This window comes from Triturus cristatus, chromosome 3_1 (assembly GCF_964204655.1).
Source record: "Triturus cristatus chromosome 3_1, aTriCri1.1, whole genome shotgun sequence".
NCBI classification, from domain to species: Eukaryota; Metazoa; Chordata; class Amphibia; order Caudata; family Salamandridae; genus Triturus; species Triturus cristatus.
Genome location: NC_140583.1, coordinates 129,090,387 through 129,117,311, shown reverse-complemented (window position 1 = coordinate 129,117,311; position 26,925 = coordinate 129,090,387). Strand labels below are relative to the sequence as shown.

Below are 26,925 nucleotides of genomic sequence, written 5' to 3'. Positions count from 1 at the left end.
TAATTCCGTTTTTCTGCATTTGCAGTTTAAGGTTTTATACAAACCAACTCCACACTTAGAAGATCTTTCACAGAAAAGCAGTCAATGCAGTCCTATGGCAGAAAACAGTGTTATTGGCTTATCAGTAAGTACTCAGGTGTTTGAGTTGGTATTCTGGGGATAGAACCAGGGTTCCCCCAGGGTCGAGGATGCACTTTCAGAGCACCCTCAGCAGCTCTAGGGCGGCCGGGAGCAGAGTGCTGAGTCCCAATGTTATCCAATGTGGGATAGGTGGCCTCCGGTTGGTGGCTGCACACATGCAGACCATAAGGTTGTTGGAGCAATGCTCCTGGTGTTAGGCTCAGGGCAAAGGGGGATACGGTTTAGCATACAAGATGCACTCACAGCGGCACAGGGGCGGCCAAGTGCAGGGTGCTATTTTGACGTCCGATTCCCTGGATTCTCCGGTTGCAACAAACACTGCAGGCTCAGGGACGAAGACCTTCAGGAGGTGACCACCGGTTGGCGAGGTAAGTTGGGATGCTGGTACACTGTCAGTTGGGCCACCCAACGCCGTGGGACGTCGGGTGCAGTGGTGTCTTTTGATGTCTGGTTTCTCTTACTGGCTCTGGTCGGGTGGGATCTTCCAGAATGGGGCCGCAGGCTTACAGTGAAGACTTGAGGCAGGTGCTTAGAGCTTCTTGAGATTGCTGCCGCTTGAAGGAACAGACTTACACACTAGCATGTTTCACTGTCACTTAGTACTAGCATACACCTAATTGCTTGGTGGCATATTCAATCATTTCTAAGCCATAAAAAGGGAACTAAATAAAATCTTGTGTATAGCTAGTAGTATCCACAAAAAAGGTCAAATGAATTATAGTTTGTTTGGATATACTATTTCAAAGACATACACATGTGCTCAAATACTGCTGGGAGCCATTTGGAAATCATAGAGTGTATTTCAAGATCCCTGCTCTAAATCAGAACAAAAACAGGTGCTCCCAGCTCCTATTTATATTCAAAAGATAGCCAGTAGTCACAGGCCCTTAATTTGGCAGATAAATAATTTTCAACAGTTCGTTTCTGTGATTCTTCACGTAGCTTATTTGTACACAGCTTGTCTAGCAATGCGGCCTGTGCTTGCTTTCTGGAGAGTAACATTCTTTTGGCTGACTCGGAGGCTTCAAACCTATTGTCAATCCCTTCCAGTGATTTCTTTACATAGGACAGCCAGGGGATGGAAAGCTCTTTAACACAGGCTAGACATTCAGAAGTTATCTTTTTAGTAAGTACGGCTTCCTCATTTCTCATAATAGAGAGCCACATCAAGGGTGGCGAAATTGGTATTTGATCACACAGATAATTTAGTATTAGTTCCTTATGACAGATGTAGTGCTGTGTCGATACAGGCACTATCAATAAGGGCCTCCATAGACTAATTTCTTCCAATTCTATTGGGAGTTGATCATGAAAGCCCCAAATTCCTGTCCCATATGTAGCTAGAGGTATACATTGTGTTGTATACACTTGTAATAACAGTCCTAACGCCCTACCCCAAGTGGTGCTGGTAAGCTAAGGAGTGAGCCAACAGCTTGAGACAACTTCTATCTATTTTGAGCTATATACGCAGAGCCCATGAGATGGTGGCACTAAATAAAATCCCTAAATAGGAAAAAGTGCTAGTGTGCAACATTGTGTTAGATTCTACAGTGATGTATACTGAGAGCCTGTGCTTTGGCCTGCATGCCATAATAAGAGATTTGGATATGTTAATTCTTAAATCTAATTTCTCTATATAAACCGTCAAAGAACTTGTTAAAATGCATAAGGCTTTAGGAGTGTGGGCCATTGAAACGGGATGGTCCATATACAAAATAGCCTGAATGGGGCACCTTTAATCATGGAGACATCCCTGCTTCTATTTATTATCTCCATGCTTAGGTTATTTATATATAAAAATAAACAACAATGGGATGAGCACCCTTGACGCACAACCCTGTTCAACGCTAAAAACTTCAGATACCTCCCCATAATTTCCGAACCTAACGCATGGTTATGTCTCTTGGTGCAGGGATATTATAGTATGTACCAATAAAGGGTCCATCCCCAAATTAATAAAGATTTGCTATAGTTTAGCCCTGTTTACACAATCGAAAGCTGTCGTCAGATATATAATAACAGCTAGAAATTGGAGCACATTGCAGTAGTATATTTACCTATAATGAGGTCAAGATTCAGGTATTGTTCTACGGTCCCTACTCCAGTATGAATGCCCAGCAAACACTCATTCAATATATTATTTTCGTACACCCATGTTAATCTCCGACTGTACAAAACTCTTTCAAATGTCTTTGCAGTGATATCTATTAGATATATAGGGCGATAGTGTGTTGACTTATATCTGCTTCCCTTTTTAAAAATTGGGACTATGATTGATAGTGGCCATGATATTAAAATTGTGGAATGTCTTAGTAATTTAAAAATATTAATCAATAAAGGTGCCCATAGGTTTTTCTTACACTTAATTAAATCAGTAGGAACCCCGTCGGAGCCAGGGGATACAGTTCTAAAAGTAGAGGCATCAATTTTAACACCTTCAATGTTGCTTGGATTACCACCAGCACATAAGTCTTTAAAATATGTATCCCAGACTTCCCCTTTAATAAGGCAACTAATGTGCCCAGATCAAACTTACCAAAGTCCATACATCATTCCCATCCCTTGTAGTACTAATCCCTGAGTAAGTGTGCAAACTGTTAACCTTAATTAAGTATCATCCATCCTCTACAATAAATACCACTTCTCCACTCCTTGCTGGAGATACCAAGACTCATAAAAGTCATAAAAGAACAGTGAATTGTTTCCTGTACTCTAATCACACAATAATGTAATGTAACCTGTTAACAATGTATATTTTATTTCATGGGTTTCATGGCATTGAATAACGTTTGTTGTTGCCCAACTCATTGGGACATTCTCACGAGCTAAACCCAACTCAAACTTCTCCCTTGTTAGCAACGTAATAGGTAAGATAACCTGACAATTGCAAGAATCTGTAGTATAACATGATTTCTGCGACAGTGAAATGGCATAAGTGGGTATCATACATTCTTTTATTCACTGTTTCAAGGCAACATGTATTCCTTATCTGACTGGCTCATTCAGCTGTTTAGATGTTTCTAAACGTATTGCTAAACACAGCAATACTCAACACAACAGTGTGTGCCACATTGCGCCTAAGAAAATATGTAATTATTAGGAGCCTATTTTAGCATACAAAATTGAATTGTGAATAATTCAGAATGTGGGAGGATAGGGCAACAGATGAAGGCTATAAACTTCATGTTTAGGGCTTTCAGTCCTATTTTACCTTCCTTCACAACAAACTTGAATATCGGCAAAAACTGTAGGTATGAGGTGGAGGTGGTTGGTAAAGCATAGATGAAGAGGCAAAGGGCTTGAGTATGTATTTGGGATATATTTATGGTGTATTGTTTCAATTTATTGTCTCTCCTTTTTGCATATACCATTAACAATAGGTTTCCAACAGTGTATGCCATGTAGTAATCATTTCTCAGACTCACTCTCCCAAGGCTTTTTTCTGATAAACCGAACTAGCAGCTGGTGTGTTCCTCTGTCCTTTGTCTTGAATTTCTTCTACAGTGTTATAAATAGGGGTCTCTATTTGGCAGAGGTAGGTACCTTGTCCAAATAGGGACCTTTGCTTCTAGTCAGGGTAAGGGGGATGCACTCCTAAAATAACCCCTGCTCACCCCCTTGGTAGCTTAGCACGAGCAGACAGTCTTATCTCGGAGGCAGTGTGTAAAGCATTTGTTGTCACATACAGTAACACAGTGAAAACACTACAAATGCACACCACACCAGTTTAGAAAAATAAGTAATCTTTATCTAAACCAAAACAAGACCAAATGACAAAAATCCACAATACAGTAATACAAATATCACTTTCAGATGGTAGAAATAGTTCAGTTCAAAGCAAATTGCAGAAGCAACACTTTTCACACAAAGTACCTGGGATGTGTCATGCAAACAAATAAAACGGGCCGCAGGGAAGGTGATGCGGCAGTTCCTTACACTCAGGGAAGGTGATGCGGCGGTTCCTTGCTCTGGGGGTGACGCACATCGAGACTTTTACAACCGCCGTGAGGGAAACGGCTGGCATGCTGCACTCTCCCTGATCCTTTCAACTGCCTGACACTTTCGCCAGTAGCGCCGTGAGGGGAACGGCAGAGTGAGGTCTAAACCACATCCCCCAGAAGCCCTAGCGCGCCTGACGCCGTCGCGCACTACGTGGACCAGCTGGTAGCCCTTATCTGGCCGGTGCGCCTCCCGCAGCGCGGGACGCGCGCGGGCAGCGCCCGGGCGAAGCCCGGGCCAAGGGCGGGCTCGTCCTTGCCCGTCGGAGCCAGGAGGAGACAGGACAGGGCTCCCCCTTTAACATCTGAGGCCACGAGTCACAAGGTACTGTGTGTTGCACCCCTGACAATTTACGAGACTGGAGCATCCCGAGGGATGTGTTACGTAACTGTTAATTCGCGCTGATGTTCCGTTCCCTGTTGGTATAGTTCAATGGTCACAGTGTTGTATCATTGCTTCGGTGTTCGTAGAGAATATAGTTACTATTGCTACTGCTTGAAAATGGGTAAGAGAAAGGCAATAGAGGGCGGGGGCCCCATAGGAAGCAAAAAAGGGCAAAAAATCGAAGTCTATAAAGCATGCTGCCAGTAACTGTGTTATGGACAGAATTGAGAACATAGTTTTGGATTGTGAGGACATTCTGGGTGGGAACTTCATTGGGCCTGTTGCGGGCAATGTGGAGGGGTTGGGCAAAATTCCCCAAAAGGGCATACCTTCTATGTTTTTAAAAAGGAAAAAAAATTCTAACAAAACTGTTATACATCCTAACCCAATTTCCCACAGCTCACTAATGGAGGATACTAGATTTACCTCAGCTTTGGATTCCCCCGCTCTCCGACCTAAGTCTCCAGTTAAAGGAGACCATGAATCCAAGAAAGCTTCGAATGATTCCTTACAATCTATCCCCATGCTCTAATCGCTTCTCAGTGTTAGAACCCGCATCAGAGATAGTTGAGACTGTAGTTTGCCCTCTTCTCAGCAGATGTGGTCACACCGAGCAAGCGGCCCCTCTGCCGCCCCCCTGTACCTGCAAAGTACTCTTTGAGAGCATTATGGAGAAAGTCGATTCGCTCCAGGGCATAGTGATTGTACTTAGCAAGACCATTGAGACTCTTAATGCTAAGCTAAGTTTTCCCTTGCCTCTTGATACCGCCCAACCCTCATTAACTATTCCCTCCGTAGCTGCACATACTGCTAGCTTGCAGACCGTTTCTCCCCAACTGGTTCCTTCTAGAGGACCTTGCGGCCCGCTTCACCCTTTAAGCACTCCTTCCTCCTTGCCACCTCGCCCTATTCTTAAGACTAGCTATGCGGAGAAAGTAAGTGCATCTAGATCTGCTCGTCTTATTGAAACCTACAGGGGGGGCATTCCCAGGGTTTCTCAAATTTATCTTCCCGCTAAGCAGGACACCCCGGTAAATACTACCAAGACACCTGGTGCACACCACTTGGCCCCAAATCATAAGAACACAGTATTCTTGGTCTAAGTTCCCAAACTTTCCTCCAACCAGGGATTTGAAGGGAGCGTATCACTTTGTAATAAGGCTATACATTGGTTGCGTCAGGTTCGGGGCTGCAGATCTATTATTAGGGAGGATATCATCAGGGCAAAGAGATTATCGGCCCACAATTCCCCGTTTGATTGCCTAGAGCTAGAACTTGTGGATGTAAATCTGGCTGAAAATTTAGTGGCCCTTGAATTTCGGTCTTCTTCTCCCGATTCTTCATCCATCCAAATTAGGCGAACACCGTTATGGCCCCCACTAGGAGTTAAACCCCTTATGACATCGGGGGAAATTGGGGGGGAATCTGGCCTGAATAGGGTGGACTGACTGCTAACATCATCCAGTATTGGTCTTAGTACCTTAAACACCCCCTTTCTCCAAGACCAACATGAGACTGGGGTTATTCCTTCCAACCTGACACCTCACGCTATTACAAATGTCCTTGGAATCTCGGCTGCTCCAAACACTTCCATACTTCATATTATTTCTTGGAATATAGCGGGCCTGGAGAAGAAGCTAGCCATCCCCGAATGGAATGCCCTGGTTGAAAAATATGAAATTTGCTTATTCCAGGAAACCTGGAGCCTGAAACCCCTACACAAGTCAGGCTACACTACCTATTTCTGCCCGGCTGTTAGATCAAGAAAGGGATGCCCTTCTGGAGGCCTTCACATATGGGTTAGTACTTTATTGAACTGGTCAATCTCTTCCCATAACTGCACTTCTCTCGACATCTTGCATTTAACAGTAGGTGGAGTACATAATAAACCCACATTGGATCTCTTTAACATCTACGCTAGGGGATCCAAGGGTACCCAGAGATCCGCAACTATATCAACATTGGAAAGTATGCTCTCTGGTATCTCCCCATCTTCGTATATCTTTATAGGGGGGCGATTTAAATTGTACTTTTGAACCGCTCGGTGAGGAGGACTTTCTGGGCACTGCCGAAGTGGATATTAAATGGAACATCCCCACCCTCATCCTACCTCCCATTGGAAAGTGGTCCCAGAGGGTTATTCAACTAAATGCCCTCGTTCAAGAGTTTAACCTTAGAGCTGTAAATGGAAGATCCATTTCAGATCTTCATGGGGCACCTACTTTTAATAGGATCTGTTCTCCATCTAGGATTGATTACATTCTGTTAGATGTCAGGCTATGGTGTGACCTACTAGATATGGAAGTCAAACCCTCTACAGATAGTGACCATAATCCCTTATGCTTAAGACTAAACAATGTTTGGCAAGCATCTGGTGCTGATGCAATTAGCCGACCGATCCTGTCCACTAGAGAAGTCGTCCTTACTAATTGTTGTAGACGCCTCAAATGGCAGAAAGTTGTCATCAAGGAACATAAATTGGCAAGTATAAGGGTACCCTAGAAGAGGAGATTGGCAACTTTACAAATTATGCCAATTCCGCTTTGCCTCTATCCAATTTTCATAAAATCTATCATGACTTTATTTTTAATTTGAGTGCCTTTTTTACAACGAGAAGCAAGGTTAGCTCTGGAGGCCCACAGGTAAAGGCTGGGAATCCCTGGTACTCTATCACATGTAAGGAAAAAAGGGCGGCACTTATCCTTGAAGTTAAGAAAGAAGACTCCTCCGCAGTCACTAGAGCTAGGAAGGAGTACACCAAGGCACAGAGGGAGGCTAAGAAATGCTGGGATGAGGCCCATTGGGTCGAATGAAAACACGCATCAACCGAGAAAGACTCGAAAGGCTTTTGGGATTTAATTAACCAGAGGGCCAGTTGCACTAACCCCCCATTGTCCAACCACATAACTGCCAGGCAATGGTTGCTTCACTTTTCTAAACTGTACACACAGGATGTTAATACGCCCTCTCCCCTCGAAATGGCTTATTCATCCCCCACTAGAGCTACCGGCTATCACCGGGATCCCTTTGTCTTAAGTGAGGTGATGATAGGAATCAAAAGTATAGCCCCTGGCAAGGCGGCTGGTCCAGATGGCCTCACTGGCGATTTGCTTTTACATTTCGCAGAGCTTTGGGCAGTTCTTATCCTTTCTATCCTGAATTTGATAGCTAGAGGATCACCAGTGCCTGACTCTTGGAAGGGTGCCGAGGTGGTCCCCATTTTTAAAAAGGGGAATAGGGAAGACCCTTCCAACTACCGACCGATTAGTTTAATTGACGTGATCCAGAAAGTGGTTGTCAGGGTCTTACTAGCTAGGTTAGGTATTTGGATGGAAGACAACAACATTCTCTCCCATTTTCAAGCAGGTTTTAGGACCAAGATGGGAACAATCGACCAGGTTTTCAGATTTGTTATGATCTATTGGAAGATAGTACTTCTGGGTAGGGACAGCTTGTATCTTGCTTTCATAGATCTGAAGACCGCTTTTGATCTGGTGCCTCGGGGGAAACTTTGGCTTACCTTACAACGACTTGGCGCTCCCCCTTTGGTCTTAGACATGATCCAGCGCCTACACCAAGGCAAATATGCCAAGGTTAGATGGGGGTCACAGGGGCAATTGACTGAGAGAATCGCTGTGAACAGGGGAGTTTGACAGGGATGCGTTCTGGCTCCCACCCTGTTCTCTCTTTACATCAACGGGGTGGTTGATTTTCTATGTCAAGACCCGGCCGATGCTCCATCACTGGCCGGGGAGAAGATCCCGACTCTCTTGTTCGCAGACGATACTCTCTTGATCTCAAAATCCCCGGGGGGGCTCTTGAAACTTTTGAATAACTTTGCCACCTTTTGTGATTCACATGGCCTGATAGTTAATACCACCAAAACTAAGACCATGTGCATTAACCCGTCCAAACGCTTCAAAAACCACTTCACCTTAGATGCTGTCCCGCTGGACAATGTCGAGGGTTTTGACTATTTGGGAATTTCTCTCGCTAAAGACATGATTTGGGGCCCCCACCTCGCCAAGATGCTCTTAAATCAAAAGAGGACATCCGGCGCTATCCTGAGAGAGCAGCGTCTTACTGGGTGTAGGCCTGTGGCCCCTGTCCTTGCGGTCTATGCCGGCAAAGCACTCTCTTCAGCCCTGTATGGCTCTGAGCTCTGGGGTTTCCAGAATGTGAGTGATCTTGTTTTGTCGGAAAACAAGTTTATGAGAGATATGCTTTCCTTACCTTCCTCGACGCCCCTGAAGCCCCTATTTTTTGACCTAGGGAGATACTCACTCCAAGATATAGTACGGTTGCGTCCCCTTCTGTTTTGGGCCCGTATAAAAAGGACTGCAGAACTCTCCCATTATGCTGCAGCTTTCGACGAACTTGTTGCAGCAGACTCGGGGAGTAAGATAAAATGGCTAACAGATCTCCGAAAACTTCTAACTGCTATCGGTCTAAACGAGGCCTGGCGCTCCCAGACACCACCCACAAAACAGGTTATTAAAAAATTGTACTGGGAATGGGTTCAGTTACAGGTCACTCAAAATCCTAGACTGGGGAAATTAGCGGAGGGCTTCTTCCAACATAAACACTCTTGCTCATTGGAACCCTATTTGGATTTCATCCAGACCCCCAGACACAGGGTATTATACATGAAGCTGAGATTCGGGACTCTTCCGACTATCAGCTTTGTTTCACGCTGGAAAGGGCCAACTATGACACCTCTACCCTGTCCGGGCTGTGACTATCACAATGAGTCGACGGCACACCTCTTGTTTGCTTGCCCGGCGTACAGGCTCCCTAGAAAGAGGTGACTTAAACCGGTCTGCAAACTATTGGGCCCAATGTGCCATCGTAATGCTCTCCGTATCCTTTGCACTGATACCTCTTCCCTTACCCTGATATGTGGGGTAGCTAAATTTTTGGGATCAGCCTTGCTAATCAGAAGCAAGTTACTTGCTAGGAAGCCTCTTTGCCTAATCAGTGTAGACACTGATGGCGACCAGCACCCACTTAGCTAAGGCTTGAGGCGGGGGTCCCTCTCTCATACAGGGCTCTAGTTTACATATTTTAGATTTAGGTTTTTTTAAGGCCCTTTTAAAAACAACAACCAAATTATGAATTTTAACTTGCTGTGGATAATCCATTATATAAGCTGTGTCAGATGACGATTTAATGACTTTTTAATTATTTTATTTATGTAAATAATGTGTACATTTGGAAATGTATTGCTTTTATGATACTTTTTATATCGAATAAAGCTTATATACAACAACTGCTCTGGGGGAGGTTATTCGTCCGTACCTTAATGCCGCGCAGGGGAGGTGATGCATTGGTTCCTTACCAGAGAGGAGGTGATGCGTTAGTTTCTTACTGTGTGAAGAGTTGATCCGTCGGTTTTTTACTGCGCCCCGCAACGATGGGACAAACTTGGCGCCTCATTGCGATGCGATGATCCGAGATGATGCATGGATTCTTCCATTTCCCAGCGGAAAACAGTCTCTAGAGGTTCAAAACAACAGCAGGCACCTCTTTGCAGGTTGGAATATCCAGCAAGGGAATTCAAGGGAGCTAGTGGTAAAGTCTTTGTGTCACTGAGACTTCATAACCGGAGGCAAGCTCAGTTTGAAGCCCTAGTAGATCTTTTCTTCAAGCAGGTGACAAAGCAAACAGCAAAGTCCTTTTTTGACTTTCCTTGGCAGCAAGCACCCACTGCAGGCCAACCCCAGACAGCAAACAGCACAGGGGCAGTATTCCTTCTCCGCTTATCCGGGTCGTCTCCTTGGCAAAGGTTCCTCTTGGTTTCCCAGAAGTGATCTAAAAGTCTGGGTTCTGGGCCCCTCTTTTTATACCCAAAAATCCTTTGTTCTTTGAAGGCAGAGAGTGTCGGTACGCAGCCAAAACCAGTTCTGCGGGGGTCTTTGCAAGTGCACAACAACCTCCATTGTCAGTGTGAGCCCTGGCTCCAGACACACCACCTGGGGGCAGAGCCGTCATTGTGAAAGGCAGGCACAGCCCTATTCAGGTGCAGGTGCTCTTCCTCCCACTACTCCAAATGCAGATTATTCAGCCCAGCCCTGACTTATCAGACTTCTAGAGCCACTGCCCCTCTCTAGCCCCTGTCATTCAAAAGCCAGACATGAACTACACAAACCTAGCAGAGGCACACTGGATGGTCAGGCAAAAGAAATCTACTTTCTAAAAGTGGTATTTTCAAACACAGAATGTCCACAGGGGTACCTTGGGCCCAACTTAGTGGTGACTAATATGTAGAAAAGGGAAGGTTTAGGGACTGTTGAGTGTGTGCACTTGCCATGTCAACATGGCAGTCCCAGACTGCACACAGGCTCTGCAATGGCAGGCCTGTGTCACATTTTACAAGCTGCTTCTGTGGGTGGCACAATCGGCGCTGGAAGCCCATCAGCAGCATTTGATTTACATGCCATGGGCACACATAGTGCACTGTACTAGGGTCTGACCAGTAAATCAATCAAGCCAATCATGGAATCACTAATCCATAACAATACTTTACAAAGGGAGCACTTGCACTATGGCACTGAACATCAGTGGCAAAGTACCCAAGCATCTACTCCAGCAAAGATGGAGTCCAACACACAGCAAAACACAGGAGGTAGAGACAAAAAATAGAAGGGAGACTCACGCCCATGGTGCCAGGTCTAACATACAGTTGTTGACAATCCTGCTCTTACTGATATCGAGAACGGCACTCTACTAAAAGATACTGGGTTCCTGTGTACGACAGAAGCATTACACTTGGATAAAGGGTAATTAGTACTAGAGCTTGGTACCTGAGTCAGCAATTCCTATATGTACTGGTAAGAAGGCCACTACCTCAGATTTGAGATCATGCACTGCACATTTTTAGCTGATTCCGTCTGGCACACAAATGTATAAGTACATTTTGGAGGAAAAGCACCAAACCGTATAGATTGGTGGTATGTGGGGGCAGATGACATGTTCATAACCATCTCTGACAGCACAGTACAGCAACAGGATAGTTCTGCTTCAGATCTCCTTCAGATTGGCTCTGAACATTTTAGGGATGCCCGAACACCTGAGGCAAATAACCCAAAGAGTTTTATCATCGATATAAGTAAGCAAGCTATGTGAACTACTTCACACACTTTCAGAGACATTCTTCAGTTTGGGTCTTATGATTTTCATTCTGGCCACAAAGTTCTATTTTCAAGTCTTGTTTGTCTTCAGATGCTTCTTCTCATTGCTCTTTAGGTTAGGGCTCTGGCCCACAAGTTGTAAGTAGGAAAGAAACTGAACATAAAAGTAGGAAAAAGTTACATTTTTTTAATGTATAAGATTGAATAAATGATCAGCTAATATTCTTAGAAGCCAGCTACAGCAGTGTACTCTGTTTGTTACACAGTTATAACATGCTTGATTTTTTTTATTTTCAGACCGCAAAACAAGATTTCGCTTTGGAGGCTATTCAACGGGAGCTGGACCAGACAAATGAAGAACTTGAGAGACTCAATAATTGCCATTTGGAAGAGAGGTCACAGTTAATTCATGACATTCAGAGATGTGAGCGAGAAAATGATAATCTCAAGGAAGCAGTTGAGGAAAAAGAGAAGGAACTAGCATCCCTTTCATCCAACATAATTGAATTTTCTGAACAGCTTTCATTATTAAAGCAAGAACTTCAATATAAAGAAGAAGAAATTAGAGTAATGGAAGAAAACCTTGGAAAAGCTCAGCGTGAAAATAACCTACTAAGAGAATCTCAGTCTTTGGATATACAAGAATCAAGCATGAAAATGACAGCTCTAAGCGAGAAACTGAATGAAATGGTACTTGAACTGGAATGGGCAAAAAAACAAAATGAAGTGCAAAGTAAAGAAGCAAAAGAAATGAATAACCAAGTTAATGAATACGCTGAAACAATTAAGGATCTTCACTCACAAATTCAGACCCATGGTCTTTTACATCGCAACCATCTCACAGAATGTGAAGCGCAGATCTCTCTTCTTAAAGAACAGAATTGTTTATGTGCCCAGAAGCTTCTTGAAGCAGAAACAAAGAACAAGGAAGAAAATTTGAATCTTCTTGCTCAAATGGAAGAAAACTCCTCTTTGAAAGAGAAATTGAGTTCCTTACTTGAGGAAAAAGAAATGAATACTCAACATTTTGAGAGCCAACTAATGTCAATAAAAGATCATAATACCCTTTTAATTTCTGAAGTTGCTAAGAAAGACGTAGAGCTAATTACATTATCTAAGGGTCTTGAAGAGCACATTCAACTTCAAGAAACCATAAAAGTAATACAGCAAGAGAAACTTGATGCAGTTAAAGCACTGGAGGAAAGCCTTATGGGAGCTAAACAGCAAAGTGAGGATATGAAATTGAAAGTTATTGGAAAGTTGAAAGATGCAGAGAAAAAGAATAGAGATCTTAAAAGGCAAGTTGAAGAGCAAAGTAAAACAATTGACAAGTTGAATATATTAAAACAGGACCTTGAAGAGAAAAAAGTTTCCCTTTCAGATCAAATAAAATTAGTCTCTGATCTTACCAAAAGTGTGACTATTTTGGAAAATAAGCAGCAACAGTTGACACATGAAAATACAAGTATATTAAAACAGTTAGATGAAAAGGAAAGTGAAGTATTAGAACTTGGCACTACAGTAACGGAATTGGAGAAAAAGTTATTGACTAATGAAGAACAGATGTTAGAATTTCAGCAGACTATTTCTTTGCTCAGTTGTGACAAAGAAGAATTGACTAAGAAGGTTGGTCATGTGTCTAAGCTTTGTGAACAAAACAATACTTCCCTCTCTTCTGAGTTGTTGGAGAAAACCAATCAATGTTCCTACCTAAGTGAGCAGTTGTTTAAAAACCAAGAATCTATTCAGTCCTTAAATAAACAAATATCTGATATGGGTGTGCAGTTGGCAGAAGCTAAAGTGATTGCCCTAGAAAAAGAAAAAGATTTAACAAATACATTGACTGAAAGATCCACCTTACAGGAACAGCTTAATCAGAGTCAGAAAAAAATAGAATTGTTTCAGAAAGAAATTCTTGAATCAAAGGATGACCTAGATTTAAAATGCAAACGTTTGCAAGAAAAATGTATTGAGTTTGAGGAGAATAAATGTCTAATGAATGAACTTCAGAATGAATTGCAGTATATTAAATGTGAAAACAAAAGACTTACCCAGTCGGTAGAAGAGAGAGATACTAAATTAATGCACAAAAATGAAGAGATTGAAAATCTTTGTCAATTAAATGACAAGCACAGTAAAGAAAATGCAGCATTAAATGGCAAACTTGAAATGCAGTGTAAAGAAATTGACAAACTGATAATAGAAAATGAAGAGGTTTTGATTAAGTTAAGTAATCAGATGAGTGCATACAATAGTATTCACACACAGATGTCACAAACCCAATCTGAATTTGTCTCTCTAAAACAACAATTACATACCCGGGACGAAGATAATCAAAAACTTAAAGCTGATCTTGAAATAACTTCTGTGAAGTTGACACAAAAGTCAGAGGAAACTGTAGTTTTAAGTTCACATTTGTCCCAGCAGGCTCATACAGTTTTAGCACTTAAAGACCAAATTGATAGCTTGAAGATTGAAAGGCAAACAATTCAGAACAATTGTGATGACAAAACAGCTATTCTAGCCCAAAGAGAAGCAGCAATTCAGGAACTTAAAGACCACAAATTGAAGGAGGAGGGTCAGTCTTCACAAATCATTTCAGATTTACAAACGCGACTGCAGAGCTATGTTGTGGAGACCACACAGCTCCGACAGATTATTCAGAATAGAGAAAATGAGATGTTTAAGTTGACCCAAGAAATAAAGACATATAAAGATAAGAGTGATGAGTATGATTTATTTAAGGTTCAGCTATCTGAGAATATGGAAATTATTTCTGACCTCCACTTCCAGATTAAAAATCTGAATGCCAAATCAGAAGAGCTAAGTAATTTAGTTATTGAGAAAGACGACTGTTTGAAAAAGAAAGTAGATGATTATGTTAATTTGAAGGGAAAATATTCTGAAATAGAAGGCATTTCCAGTATGCAGCAAAAACAGATTGAAACCTTAATGCACGAAGAAAACCAGTTGAAAACAAATATATTAGAAAAAGACAAAATGTTTTCAAATGCGCTAGACTATACAGAGGAGCTAAAATTAAAACTACAAGATAAGGAACATGTGTGTGAGACTTTGAGGCAGCAGATTAAACGTCTTGAAACAGAAACCTGTGATCTAAAACAAGAGTTAAATAACCAAACAATTGAATTGGGTAGTATTAAAGTTTCTATGATAGAGAAGGATAATCTAATTAAGAGTTTAAATGACAGAGCAAATAAAGAAGATACCTGTAATTCTCAATTACAGCAGCAGATGTTGTTAGTTTCACAGCTTCAGAGCCAGTTGCTTGATGTGAAGAATGAATTGATATCTTCAAAACAATTAGCCACTGAAAAAGAACATGTGTTCTTAAAACTACAAGAGAAGTGTGCAGCCCATGTGGATCATATATATGAACTCAATAAAACACTGGGGGAAAAAGAAGAGTATATTTCAGAGCTACTTAAATCGTTGACTGAAAAGGATATTAGTATACAGCTAGCTGAAGACAAAGTTCATACACTAACAAATGAGATTGAACTTCTTAGAGAGGAGATTGATAAAAGTATATCAGAGATGAAGCAGATTAATAGCATTGTTAAAGAAAAAGAAGAATGTATTTGTGCTAAACAGAAGACTATTGATTCCTTAACTGTCAATCTGGAGGCTGTAGAAAAGGAACATCAAAGAAACATGGAACAAATCAGTGCATGGCAGCATGAAATTCAGAAAAAAGGTTTACATGTTCAGTCTCTTGAAGAGAAGTGCTTTGAACAGTTAGAGCATATTGAGAATTTGAAGTCTGATTTAAATATTTTAAATTCTGTTTCATCAAAGGACATTAATGACAAAGTTATTTTAATAGAGACTCTTCAACTACAGGTGGCAAATGTGATAAAAGAGAGAAATTGCTTACTGGAAGATATTAGGATGCTAACTAATGAAAAGGAAATTCTTACAGTAGCGTTTCAAAAGCAAGTACAGCAACAGTCAGATGAGCTGGAGAAACTTCATGAGAACATGGATCATACTTTAAAAGATTCTGAAGTGGAAATAAACTCCAAAGTATTACAGCTGAAGCAGGAAAAGGAGCAACTTGAGATGCAGGTTAGTGTGGATACTGAAGAATTATGTGCCTTAAAGCTAAAAGTTCAAAGTTTAGAAGTTATTCTTTGTGAGTCAGATGGTAAATGCAATGTAGAACTTGCTAGTTTGTCTCAGCAAAATGCCCTGCTCAGGGATCAGTTGAGTCATTTAGAGAATGAGCTGACATCAATAGCGAATACAGTCCAGTTTTTAAAGCAAAGCCTGGGTTTCATAGATGAGAAGATTAATGGCTGTGAATTATTTAGTGATGAACAGTTAAAAGAAGGAAGTGTAAAAGCACCTCTGTTTGATAACATTCAAGTTGATAATGATACTAGATTAGAAAAGTTGTCTGTCGTAATTGCAAACATTGTGGCTAAAGATAATGAAATAAATCATTTGAAAAATGTGCTTTCAAAAAGAGACAAAGAATGTGTTGAAAGTGAGGAAAAACATTGTAAAATGTTGAATTTACAAAAGGAAAAATATCAGATGGAGATAAAAGGTTTGTTAGAAGATATGCAGTCTAACAAGGTGGCACTTCAACAGCAGCAGCTCTTTTCAGAAAAAAAAGAACTACTGGTTTCTAACTTAAACATGAATATAAGTGTTATGCAGGAACAAATAGATAATAAAGTTAAGGAACTACAAATCAACAATGACATGTTAAAAAGAGAAGGGGATAAAATATTAGATTTGCTTGCAGAAGTTAGGAAAAAAGAAGAGGTGATACAGAATTTAACATCTCAAACTATGCAGCAGAAAGATTTGATATCATCATTGAGTTGTCAGTTGAAGGAAAAGGATGCTTCTGTTAGTAGGGTTATGGAATCCATGTCAAATGAAATGGTTAAGTTTTCGGAAGAGAAGGGTGTTTTGAAGACCCAGATTGAGCATCTAGAATCTGTTATAAATAACCATGAGGTAGACATGAACATAGATTCAATCAATTTGGAGAAATGTAGGATGGAGTTGGATCATTACAAAAATATGCTTTCTGATGTATTAAACGAAAAGGATCAGATGCAGTCTCTCCTAGAAAAAATTACTAAAGAAAAGGATAACCTCAAAAGGAAATTGCAAGCATCCCTGGTTATTAGAAAGGATTTGCTTAAAAAAAATGAAGCACTTGCACAAACTGGCCAAGATGAATTAGCCAAAGAGAAACAAAAAACAGATTCCTTATTGAAGACCATTGATGAGCTAACACACAATTTAGAGTCTTCTGAAATGCAGAAAAATGAACACGAGTCATGCCAACAAATCTTGAAATTCCAGCTGTTGGAAAAGGATTCGGAAATGAATAACCTGAATGAAATTATTGCTGCTAAGGAATCACTCTTGGAGCAGTGCCAGAAGAACATTAAGGAGTTGAATAATATTATAGTTCAAAAGGAAAGTGAATTGCAAGAACATTTAAAATATATACAAGAAAGGGATATTTTGCTTAATAAATTGCAGAAAGATCTGCAAGAAAGAGAAAAGTTATTTGAACAGTGTTTTGGACAGCGTTATGATTTTGAAGCTATTAAATCAAGTATTGATAGAAAAGAAGACCAACAAAATATTCAGAGTAACAAACAGTTTTCAGCTGGTGATTCTTGTGATCTTGCCAAGCAATCTTACAGCAAATGTAATCAACAAAATTTAGAACATAAAGAGAACAAAATCATTCAAGCAAAACTCCATGGATCACATTTTGATAGGAAGAAAGTGTTCACTAAATCTTGGGGAGAGCAAGATAATCAAGCTAATGATTCTGAACAGACTTATCATCATGACACACACCATGATCAAAATCAACTGAAATGCAAAGAATGTAAATATAAGCACATGCTCATATTACCACTGCAGGAGGGTATGACAAACCTCGAAGCAACTCTTTCTGAAAATGAATTAGATATAGATCAGTTAGAATCTGCAGAACTGAAGTCTGAAATTGTCAGAAAAGAAAGGCAATTAGTTGAACTGAATATCAAATATGATCAACTTCAAAAAGATTATATAGAGCTCAAGACCAATGCAAGAAAGAAATCTGTTGAGATTTCTGAAAAAGAAGAGATTTGCAAATTAAAGTATTCCTTTGGTGAGACTGATCACAAAGAGACGTATGATAAAGAAACTCCCTTTTTTGAGCATGGGCAAAATGTTGGAGCCTCTGCTATTGAAGATGGTAGCATCTGCATTATGCCAGAAACGACTTCAGTTCCATTAGAAGATGTGAGAAGAGAACATGGTGGGGCTGAAAGTGTGTTGGATGCCTCGGAGATACAAATGTGTCATGTGAAAAGCCAAGAAAGTAAAAGAAATGAGGACCTTTTAACTAAGGCTACGAATGCAGAAATCAGTGCAGTAAAACTTAACGAAATAGTACAGTATCAGAATGAACAAGAAAAAGTGCAACCAACAGATTTATTGTTGGAAATTGAAATGTTGAAGGATAGTCTAGAAAAAAAAGATAATTCTATCTCCAAAAAGGATAGACTCATAGTGAAGTTAGAGAACCAAATCCAACAGCATAGTAAAATTGGCGAGGGACATGTCAGTACAGTAAACATGGAAGAGCATACAGGTCAGTACCAAGAGGCAAACATTGGTGAGGAATATAAATCTACAGAACAGCTTCAGACAAAGCTTCATGCTGCTTTAATATCACGCAGAGTTGTACTGAAAGAGAACAAAATTTTAAAAGAGGAGCTTGATGCCATAACTTTAGAGAAGCACAAACTATTGGATAAAATTTCAAGCCTTGACCATTCATTAGCTAAACTTAATAAAGATGTCATTTCTTTATTACATAAAGAAAAAGGTGTTCTAGTTTCTGAAAATGATAGACTTCTAACTGAGAATGAAAATCTCAGTGCTGCATGTGAAAGTCTTAAATCTACAATGGAAACAATAGTTCAAGAAAAAGAAGCTTTCTCTATTCAGCTGAACACTTTGCAAGAATCTCAGGTGGTTGAATTATCTGACTGGAAAGCAAAGCACAGTGAATTAAATAAGGAGTATGAATCACTTCTACAAGCTTATGAAAATATCAGTGATGAAATGGACAAAATGAGACAGATTATTGAATTAATGAGAAAGGAGAAACAAGAAGTACTTCAAAGAATCATTGATTCGGAATATAAAAAGGTGGAGCTTGAAAAAGAAATTCATAATTCACGTGAGGAGAATACAAATCTTAATGTTCATCTTAGAGAGCAAATTAAATCTAAAGATGCAGAAATATGTGAATTACTGAGGGAAACAGAAAGACTAAACTGTTTGCTAAACTCAACTGTTGAGCAGTCTATTTGTTCCGAGTTAACTATGACAAACACACGTTTAACAGTAGAGAACAGTGAATTAAAAGAAATTTCTGAAAATCTTAAATTTGATTTAGAGAAAAAGCAGAGGGAAAATGATTGCCTTCAAAATGACATTTTTGCCAGTAAATCAAATCTAGTAGAACTTCAGAGTCAAATAGAAGCATTTAAGGCTGACATGCTTTGTAAATTTGATGACATTAGTAGTGAGAGAAAGTCCCTTTTAAATCAAGTTACCTGTCTGACAAATGAGATCTCAGAAAAGGGAGAACATTTAGCCACCGTAGAGCAAGACAGAAATGCAACATTAGAAAAATTAAAAGAAATGAATGATTTATTAGACCAGAAAAACATGTTGAATTGGAAATTGGAAAATGAAGTAAAAGATTTTAAACAACATACTATTAGCTTGAATGAAAAGGTTAGAATTTTAGAAGATGACAAGTGTCTTTTGCAGGAAGAGCTTGAAAATGTTCAGGAATTTTCTGATAAAATAAAATATGAAAAAGAATGTTTAGAGACAGAAATTCTGAACAACATCAAACAGATAGATAATTTAACAGATACCCTGCAAGCCGTCCAGTTGCAAAACTCCACACTTAAAGAACAGTTAGGAGATTTAAATAAAGAAAAACATACTGTTGTCCTTGACCAAAAGTTTCAGCGGTTGCAGTTGGTTAAAGAATCCGAGGGGAATGTGAAAGAAGCCTGCTCGAAAAACAAATCTAGAGAATTGCAAGAACTTTTAAAGGAAAAGCAACAGCAAATTCACCAGCTTCAAAGTGATTCCATAAATTTTCAAGAACTAATTTTAAGTTTGGAAAAAACTGTAAAGCTATCTCAGTCAGATAGTGAAAAATATAAAAGTGACCTACAAACTGCAAATAATGATCTTAACAAATCTCATGAAGAGGCAGTGGCACTTAATGAACAACTGCATTCTTATAATTGTTTACTGAATGAGGCAAACACCAATATTGCCTCACTAACTACTATGAATAGAACACTGCAAGAGGAATTAAAAAGTATCAAAAATGATTTAAAACTGCAGAAAACGGAATTTGAAAAAATAAAGTGCAGGTATGATGAGCTAAAAATAGTTTATGACGAGTTAAGCCAGCTTCGAAAAAGTCATTATGCACTAAACCAGAAAAGTGAAACACTAGCAGCTAAGGGTAATGAAATGATAAATGATTTGGATTTAAAAGACCTAAACAAGCAGAATATACAAAGTGAATTAAACACTAAAATGCAAACTGGTTTCAGTGAGAGCAAGTCACCTCCTCAAAATAATAGAGATAGAGTCATAGATGCAGAGAAACTCTCAGAAAACCAGTTCACAGTTTCCGTTTTAAACGAAGAAAGTCATATGAAACAACAAAATCTTAAAATACTTCCACAATATGAACTAAATGAGAAAGTGAGCCACACCAAGGAACTAGAGAGTAAATGTTATGCCTTGGAAGAAGACCCCAATCAAATTGATTCAAGAAACATACTAGCAAATGCAGACAAAACATGCCAAGAGCAATTGGAGATTGCCATTGAAACAGACATATTAAAGCCCGTTCCGTCACTGCAATCTGAAAGGGATAATAAAGTTGTAGAACCTAAACGTGTAGATCAGAGCTATCAAAGCCTTTTAGAGCAACACAAAGACTTGTTTGTTGAAAGTAGAATTAAAAACATTGATCTAAAGGAAGAAGTGAGAAACCTTTTAAATGAAATTGATGACCTCCATTCAGAGAATGCATTGTTAAGGGCACAATTAATAAGGTACAGGGAAGATCTCAATCAAGTCTTGTCTCTTAAAGATCACCAGCTCAAAGAGTTATTAAAACAGCAACTTGACCGCATTAAGATTCTTGAGCAAGAAAAATGCTACCTCCAAAAAGAACAAAAGGAATTCCAAAGAAAAACTGCAATACTCCATGAAAAGATTGAGGTATTAGAACTTGATAATGAAAAAGTGTTATCAATAAATAAAGATCTTGAATCTCTGATTTCAAGCCCAAACCGAGGAAATCTATTTTCTGAATCTAAAGAAAAAAATAAAGAAAACGATTTTGATGATCTTAGTTTTATATCAGAGTCATTTGAAATAGAAGCTCAAGAACACCTTGGGAGAAAAAAACATGCAGATAAGAACAAATACTTAGAACACACGCATAGAATGTCTGTTCGCCACAGTACTGATTTAGTAGGACACAAAATGGACGAAGTGGACAAAGTAAAGGAGAAATGGATGCTGGAAGTTAAAAAACAAAATATGCACTTGAAATCAGAGACTAAGTCATTTGCTAAAGCAATGGCTGCTCTACAAAATGACAGAGATCAATTGATTGAAGACTTTAAGGTTTTACAAAGCAAATATGCATATGAGCTGAAGTCTGAACAAATGCGAGGGGACAATCTTGAATCTAGGTTGAATGATTTTGAATCTAGACTCTGTAGATTGATGGAAGTAAACAACTTTGAAGTTTCTGATGCAGACAACAAAGACACATTAGATCAGCTTGACTGCAAAATGAAAGATCTTCGTCATGCACTGGCTAATAGAGACTATGAAATAACACGATTGTCTTCAGAGTCTGGAAATTACGCCCTGCAAATTGAAGCATTTTCTAAAGCCATGGCCAGCCTCCAAGATGACAGAGACGGACTGCTGCAGCAAGTCAGAAATGAAAAAAAAATCCATGAAATAAAGCAAGGGAATACATCAATTACTGAGTCGTTTGTTGCCAGCTCTAATGTAAATGTGCTTCAAAATGATATAGGGAGTCTGGTAAGTACTACCAACGTATGCCAGATTGATTAGTGACGAGATTCAATGTTAAATTTCATTTGTATTATTTTTAATGTTTCCAAGTGTATTCAGGTTATGAAAAAACAAACTTTGCATTAAAAACATTCAATTCTGTACCTAATTCAGACATGGCAACCTTTACAGCTCTTAAATGATAGTTGATTTGTCCAGTCAGATGGAGGTAGAACTGCATTTATACTGTGTCAGCAACTAAGAACCACATGTGATGCTTACATCTCTCTAAATAGTCTTTATTTTTGCTCAACCATGACCTCAACCAAATCTTTCCAGCGTCCTCTGATGTTTAGACCTACCTATTAATCACTACAGAAAGGAAATCTACAATTAAAACAATTGGTCAGATCATGTGTTCCTTCAGTTTCACTCCTCTCTTCTACAAATCATAGTTTGAAACCTCTAACTTACAGCCTATCCTGGCAGCATGGGAGGTCCACACAGTCAATCAATGATCCAAAGCAGAATTGCATTTTCACAGGTTGTTTTACAGACACATCACTGAAACTGAAATGTCCCATACTATTACCAAGGTAAAACACATACCCTCGCTTCCCTGATCCCATATGCTTCTCTCTTTTCAAAGATGTTCACTGGTTAGCCTTGTTCCTAGAAATATGATGTACATGTGTAGAAGTGTCATTCTCACTCTTTCACCCATCCCCTCTTCTGCAAGGAGCTCCTTGAGGCTCATTTTCACTCCACTTGCACCTCACCCCTCCCCCCCACCCCCCACCAATTCTTTTTTTTTTTTACATGGATTGCCTTGGCACTCTTTGCAAACACTTGCGATTCTTACCACTTTTTAATAGACTTATCTAATGAAGTCTTTTCCACGATAGTGGTCTTCTTTGCCTTAGATTTTCAAAGACATTAACTTCTGGATAACTTGCAGTCAATTGTAAGACAAATACCCTATGAAAAGAATATATGCAAATTTGCTCAACGCTTATCTAATTTGGTCATGCACTGGAATGTAATCCATCCTATGTAGAATGCTCAAACTCTCTAGTCTTTTACTTGGATAAGAGTTAGAATGTCCAAGCATAAATCAGTTCTTAAAGAAAACGAGCACTGCACAGACTTATTGTGGTGCGGAGGCGGGCAGCCAGCCACTACCTCTCCCCCGCACGCCAAGAGTCACTGCCGCCCGCCAGATTACAAGTAGCGCTTCCCATGGTGGTGCCTCTTTCAAAGATGGCAGCGCCGCCTTCGAAAAAAGCACAGCAATGGGAACGCCACCCAGGTTCATGTACGGCATGGACTATAATGTTCTTGCCCTACAGCAATTGTGCGCATGCTCACAGAGGGGCACATGTTGTGCCCCCTGCATCCATCCCTAGGCTGAGGGGGCACAGGGGCCCTGTGTGGCCCCATTGTTTCAGCACCGCCAACCTTTTCATGGAGGAAAGACCACCATGAAAACGCGTGTGGTCCTGAAACGTGTAACATGCATGGTGGTGCCGCAGCTGCACTACCTACATCTGCCAATACGTAATAGGGCGGTCCGACCACCGGTGCGACGGTGGCTAGACTGCCACTACCACGCCACCAAGGGTCTGGCGGTCATCAGACCGCCAGACTCGTAATTCATCCTGAAGTCTTCTGTGAGGAAGAAAACATTTCATCCTTGAGGATTAATTTAGCCTGTGTTAATTCCATCTTTATCAGGGTTAGAATATGACCGCTATTTATGCACAGAGTTCTCACATTACACATAGACCATCCCAACACACCTCTACATTCTGCAGCTGGTCTGGTGACTGGCTCTAGAAAGTATTCCTATGACGCTCTAGTCATGAGAAATTGGGCTGCTACTGGGACTAGCAGAATATTCAGTACTCATGTACTCCGATGATGGCAGTACATGACATTCTAATCTGTACAGATCACTTTAAATGCACACTAGTATATATTAACTGCTTTTTATCCTTTTTTCCTAGTATGTGCCTCACTTTGCAACAGTCCATTGCGATGTAATTTTTGTATGGTTATGTTGTTTTTGGAAGTTGGGCTTTTTTTTAAAGAGTTCTGTTATCTATTTTGTACTATATAAAAAATATAAATGAATAAATAAATTCAGTGATTTATAGCTAAATATATGGAAGATGATAATGTATAAGATATATGGTTATTACCAAAGCAATGTGTAGAAATGATTTGCTCTTAATTTGACGTTACTTAACAAAGTTGTGTTCTTAACTAAAACATACTCTTTTTTTGACCTAGGGTCATGCCTCATCTGGCATTTTTAATAGTGAGGTGGTACAGTTAAAATCTAGGGTGGATGAACTGGAGAGAGCACTGCGGCAGGAAAAATCTTACCAAGAAAGGACGGATTATGAAGTTTCTTCTTACCAGAAAGAATTGTCAAAGCTAAGGTATGTTAATAAAACATTTTTAAAAAGCAGTGCAAGAGTGGCTTTGTTTACTCAGTGTTTTGCCCTTAAGATTGGAAGGTATCTTTTAATGTGAAACTTGTACTGATTTACTAGTTAGGACAAACAGTACAGTATTTATCTACTATTTACTATGTAGACTAAAGTGGAAACTATTTATATTAAAATATTGCCAAAGGTTTCAATTATTGGTTATTGAAAAAGTGATTCCCCATTATCTGTTTATCTAATGAAAATAATACAGCAGTAAATGGTCTAATTTTGAATTCTTATGCTATAACAGTATTGTGTCAAGTAGTCACTCTTTACTTGACATAATTCCCTTTAAGGGATGATTTATTTTGGGTTGTGTGATCAAGGATTAGCATCTATATTTTTAAGACGGGAAATTAAAGAGGTAAAGCAGAGGCATAGATCTAACGCAGGGCACAGAACCAAAATCTGGTTTAGCATATAAGATTCATCCGAAAATAGTAGTGACGGAAGAATGACTGTATCAAGAAATATACAGAGCATTAGGTGTAAGTGTGAATATATGTGTGCAGTGCACACCACAGAGCAAACTAGGGCTAAAAATCATGACCTATATATATATATGTGGCTGCGCAAGTTGCAGTGGGAAAATGGAGTAATTTGGCCTCTGGAGTTTAAATCTCAGGTAGCAGTGTAAGAAATGAGAAGGAACATTTAGGAAGGAATGCGGTAGTGAAGCATGGGAAGCAGTGGTAGGCCCCTCTTTTCTTTCTCCATTGTGTTCAGGCCCCTGGAATATCAGGCTCGATGGTGGGGCCCTCAATGCAATGAGCTGCTGGCCTCAGTACATTCTGAGAGTTGAGAAAACCAGCAACATCAGTCCAAAAACTTGGGTGTGACCATACAAAAAGAGGCATTTACCTACTGGCATGTTATGTGTAGGCCCTTCTATGAAGGATAGTTTTGAGTAGCTTGGATAACATACATACTGGCATAATAATGTACCACAGTAGCTAGAAGAAACACAGCTCACTCCCCAGGTTTTATCTGACTGCCCCAAATGGAAATCTAACATGTCATGCGTGATGTAATATGTGGGTTCAGAAGCACCGCATGATGGGGGTACAAGTTATAGTTAGTTCACTGGAGTATAACTGGCATATTTCAGTTTTTTTTTTTTTTTTTTAACAAACTTGTCAATTTACAAAACCTACCTATAAGTCACTTTTAACTGTTGGTTGTTTCAGTGAATATCTGTTTACTGTTAACATAAGTTCAGGTCTTAGCATCAAGCTTAACATTTAATTTTCCCTGTTAATGTATATATTTCTATCTGTCTACCAAGGTGCTACTTGTTTAAAAATAGGGAGCGGTTACTGAGAAGATGGCTAGGTTGAATAATCAGATGTGGAAAGCGGATTCTGTACATATGCAGACGTCTCTCTAACTATTTCTAGCCTTTCAATAATACAGTATTCTTTCAAATTACTATTTTATTTTTAACACACTGGTTACATTACTTGTTTACTTCAGCCTCCTTCTCAGGAGAGGGTTTAAGTTCAACAATTCCTATTGCAACAAAATGGTATTAAGGAGTGCCTCACTATTGACTTGATTCATTAAAACTCTGTGGTGGTGCTTCAGTTGATTACTAGGTCGGTAACTGACAGACTGCTGCTGGCTTTGGAAGTATATTTCACAGTGCATGTCAGAATGTTTATCTGAAATGAATGAGGAAGATATTTGAGAACGCATAGAAAGTGTGCTCTCACTTAACCTTTTTAGGCCACTAACCATAAATTCTTTTACAAAAAAACAAACCTTTTTTTAAATTTACAACAGTATCCTCTGTAGGATATTCCTTTCAGTTTACAGCTGTGAATCCTTCAGTATTGCATGCATTTGTGCCATGGTTTCGTCATAAATTCAGAAGGTTAGTATTCTAGTTGCTCATTGGAACTCGGTGGTGAAGCTGCAGTTGATCTCTTGGGAATTAACTGTCTGCTGCTGGTATTGGAGGCCCATTTATCTCTACAGAAAGATTTACTGACCTGGATGTGGGAGATATTTGAGAGCTCATACAAAATGTGTCTGCTTTATTTTTCTAAAGTGCTGACTACAACTGTGTGGACAAAATGAACCTCTCCCTCCCCATTTTGTTAATTTATAAAGAAAATGCTTTACGTTTTGAAGCTTTGATTCCATCAAGATGGCATATCAGGTGTCACACACTGTTTCATAAATACTGTTGTTAACTAGAACAATGTAGGAAGCTGCAGCAGAACACTGGGAATCAAATTACAGGCTGCTGTCCCTGTTGAAAGTATATATTTTACTCTGAATCTCAGACTTTGTTCTCACATGTATGAGGTAGAAAATAATGATAGAAAATGGTTTTCTCTGAAACATGTTCCATCAAATCCCAGTAGATGGTCAGCATTTGACATTGAATCCTAAAACGGCTGCCACAACATGTTCATGTTATGACTAGTCAATCAGGCTTGATCAATTTCCTTTAAAGTGGCCGGTCAGGATATACCTGGATACTAAGGTTCCAAATGTGCCCATCTATATAACCCTATCTTGCCCGACTCTTGCCCTTTTTTAAAAGCTTATTTCACATACGGCTGAACTAATTTACACCAAATCGCTCTTTCTGAGTAAAGTTGTTATATTTGGTAAATTTAGTGTACTTCTGCAGA

The 26,925-nt window shown here is 39.6% G+C and overlaps 1 protein-coding gene across 2 annotated transcripts in view; it reads left to right on the top strand.

The window, feature by feature from the left end:
• The window catches only part of LOC146859819 (uncharacterized), a 518,852-nt gene that overhangs the window by 334,580 nt on the left and 157,347 nt on the right, over nucleotides 1–26,925 (top strand). For both annotated transcript variants that reach the window (XM_085643565.1, XM_085643566.1), the window contains 2 exons: nucleotides 11,952–21,815; nucleotides 24,081–24,232. In XM_085643565.1, coding sequence (XP_085499691.1) covers nucleotides 11,952–21,815; nucleotides 24,081–24,232 — 10,016 coding nt within the window. The remainder of the gene's footprint in view (nucleotides 1–11,951; nucleotides 21,816–24,080; nucleotides 24,233–26,925) is intronic.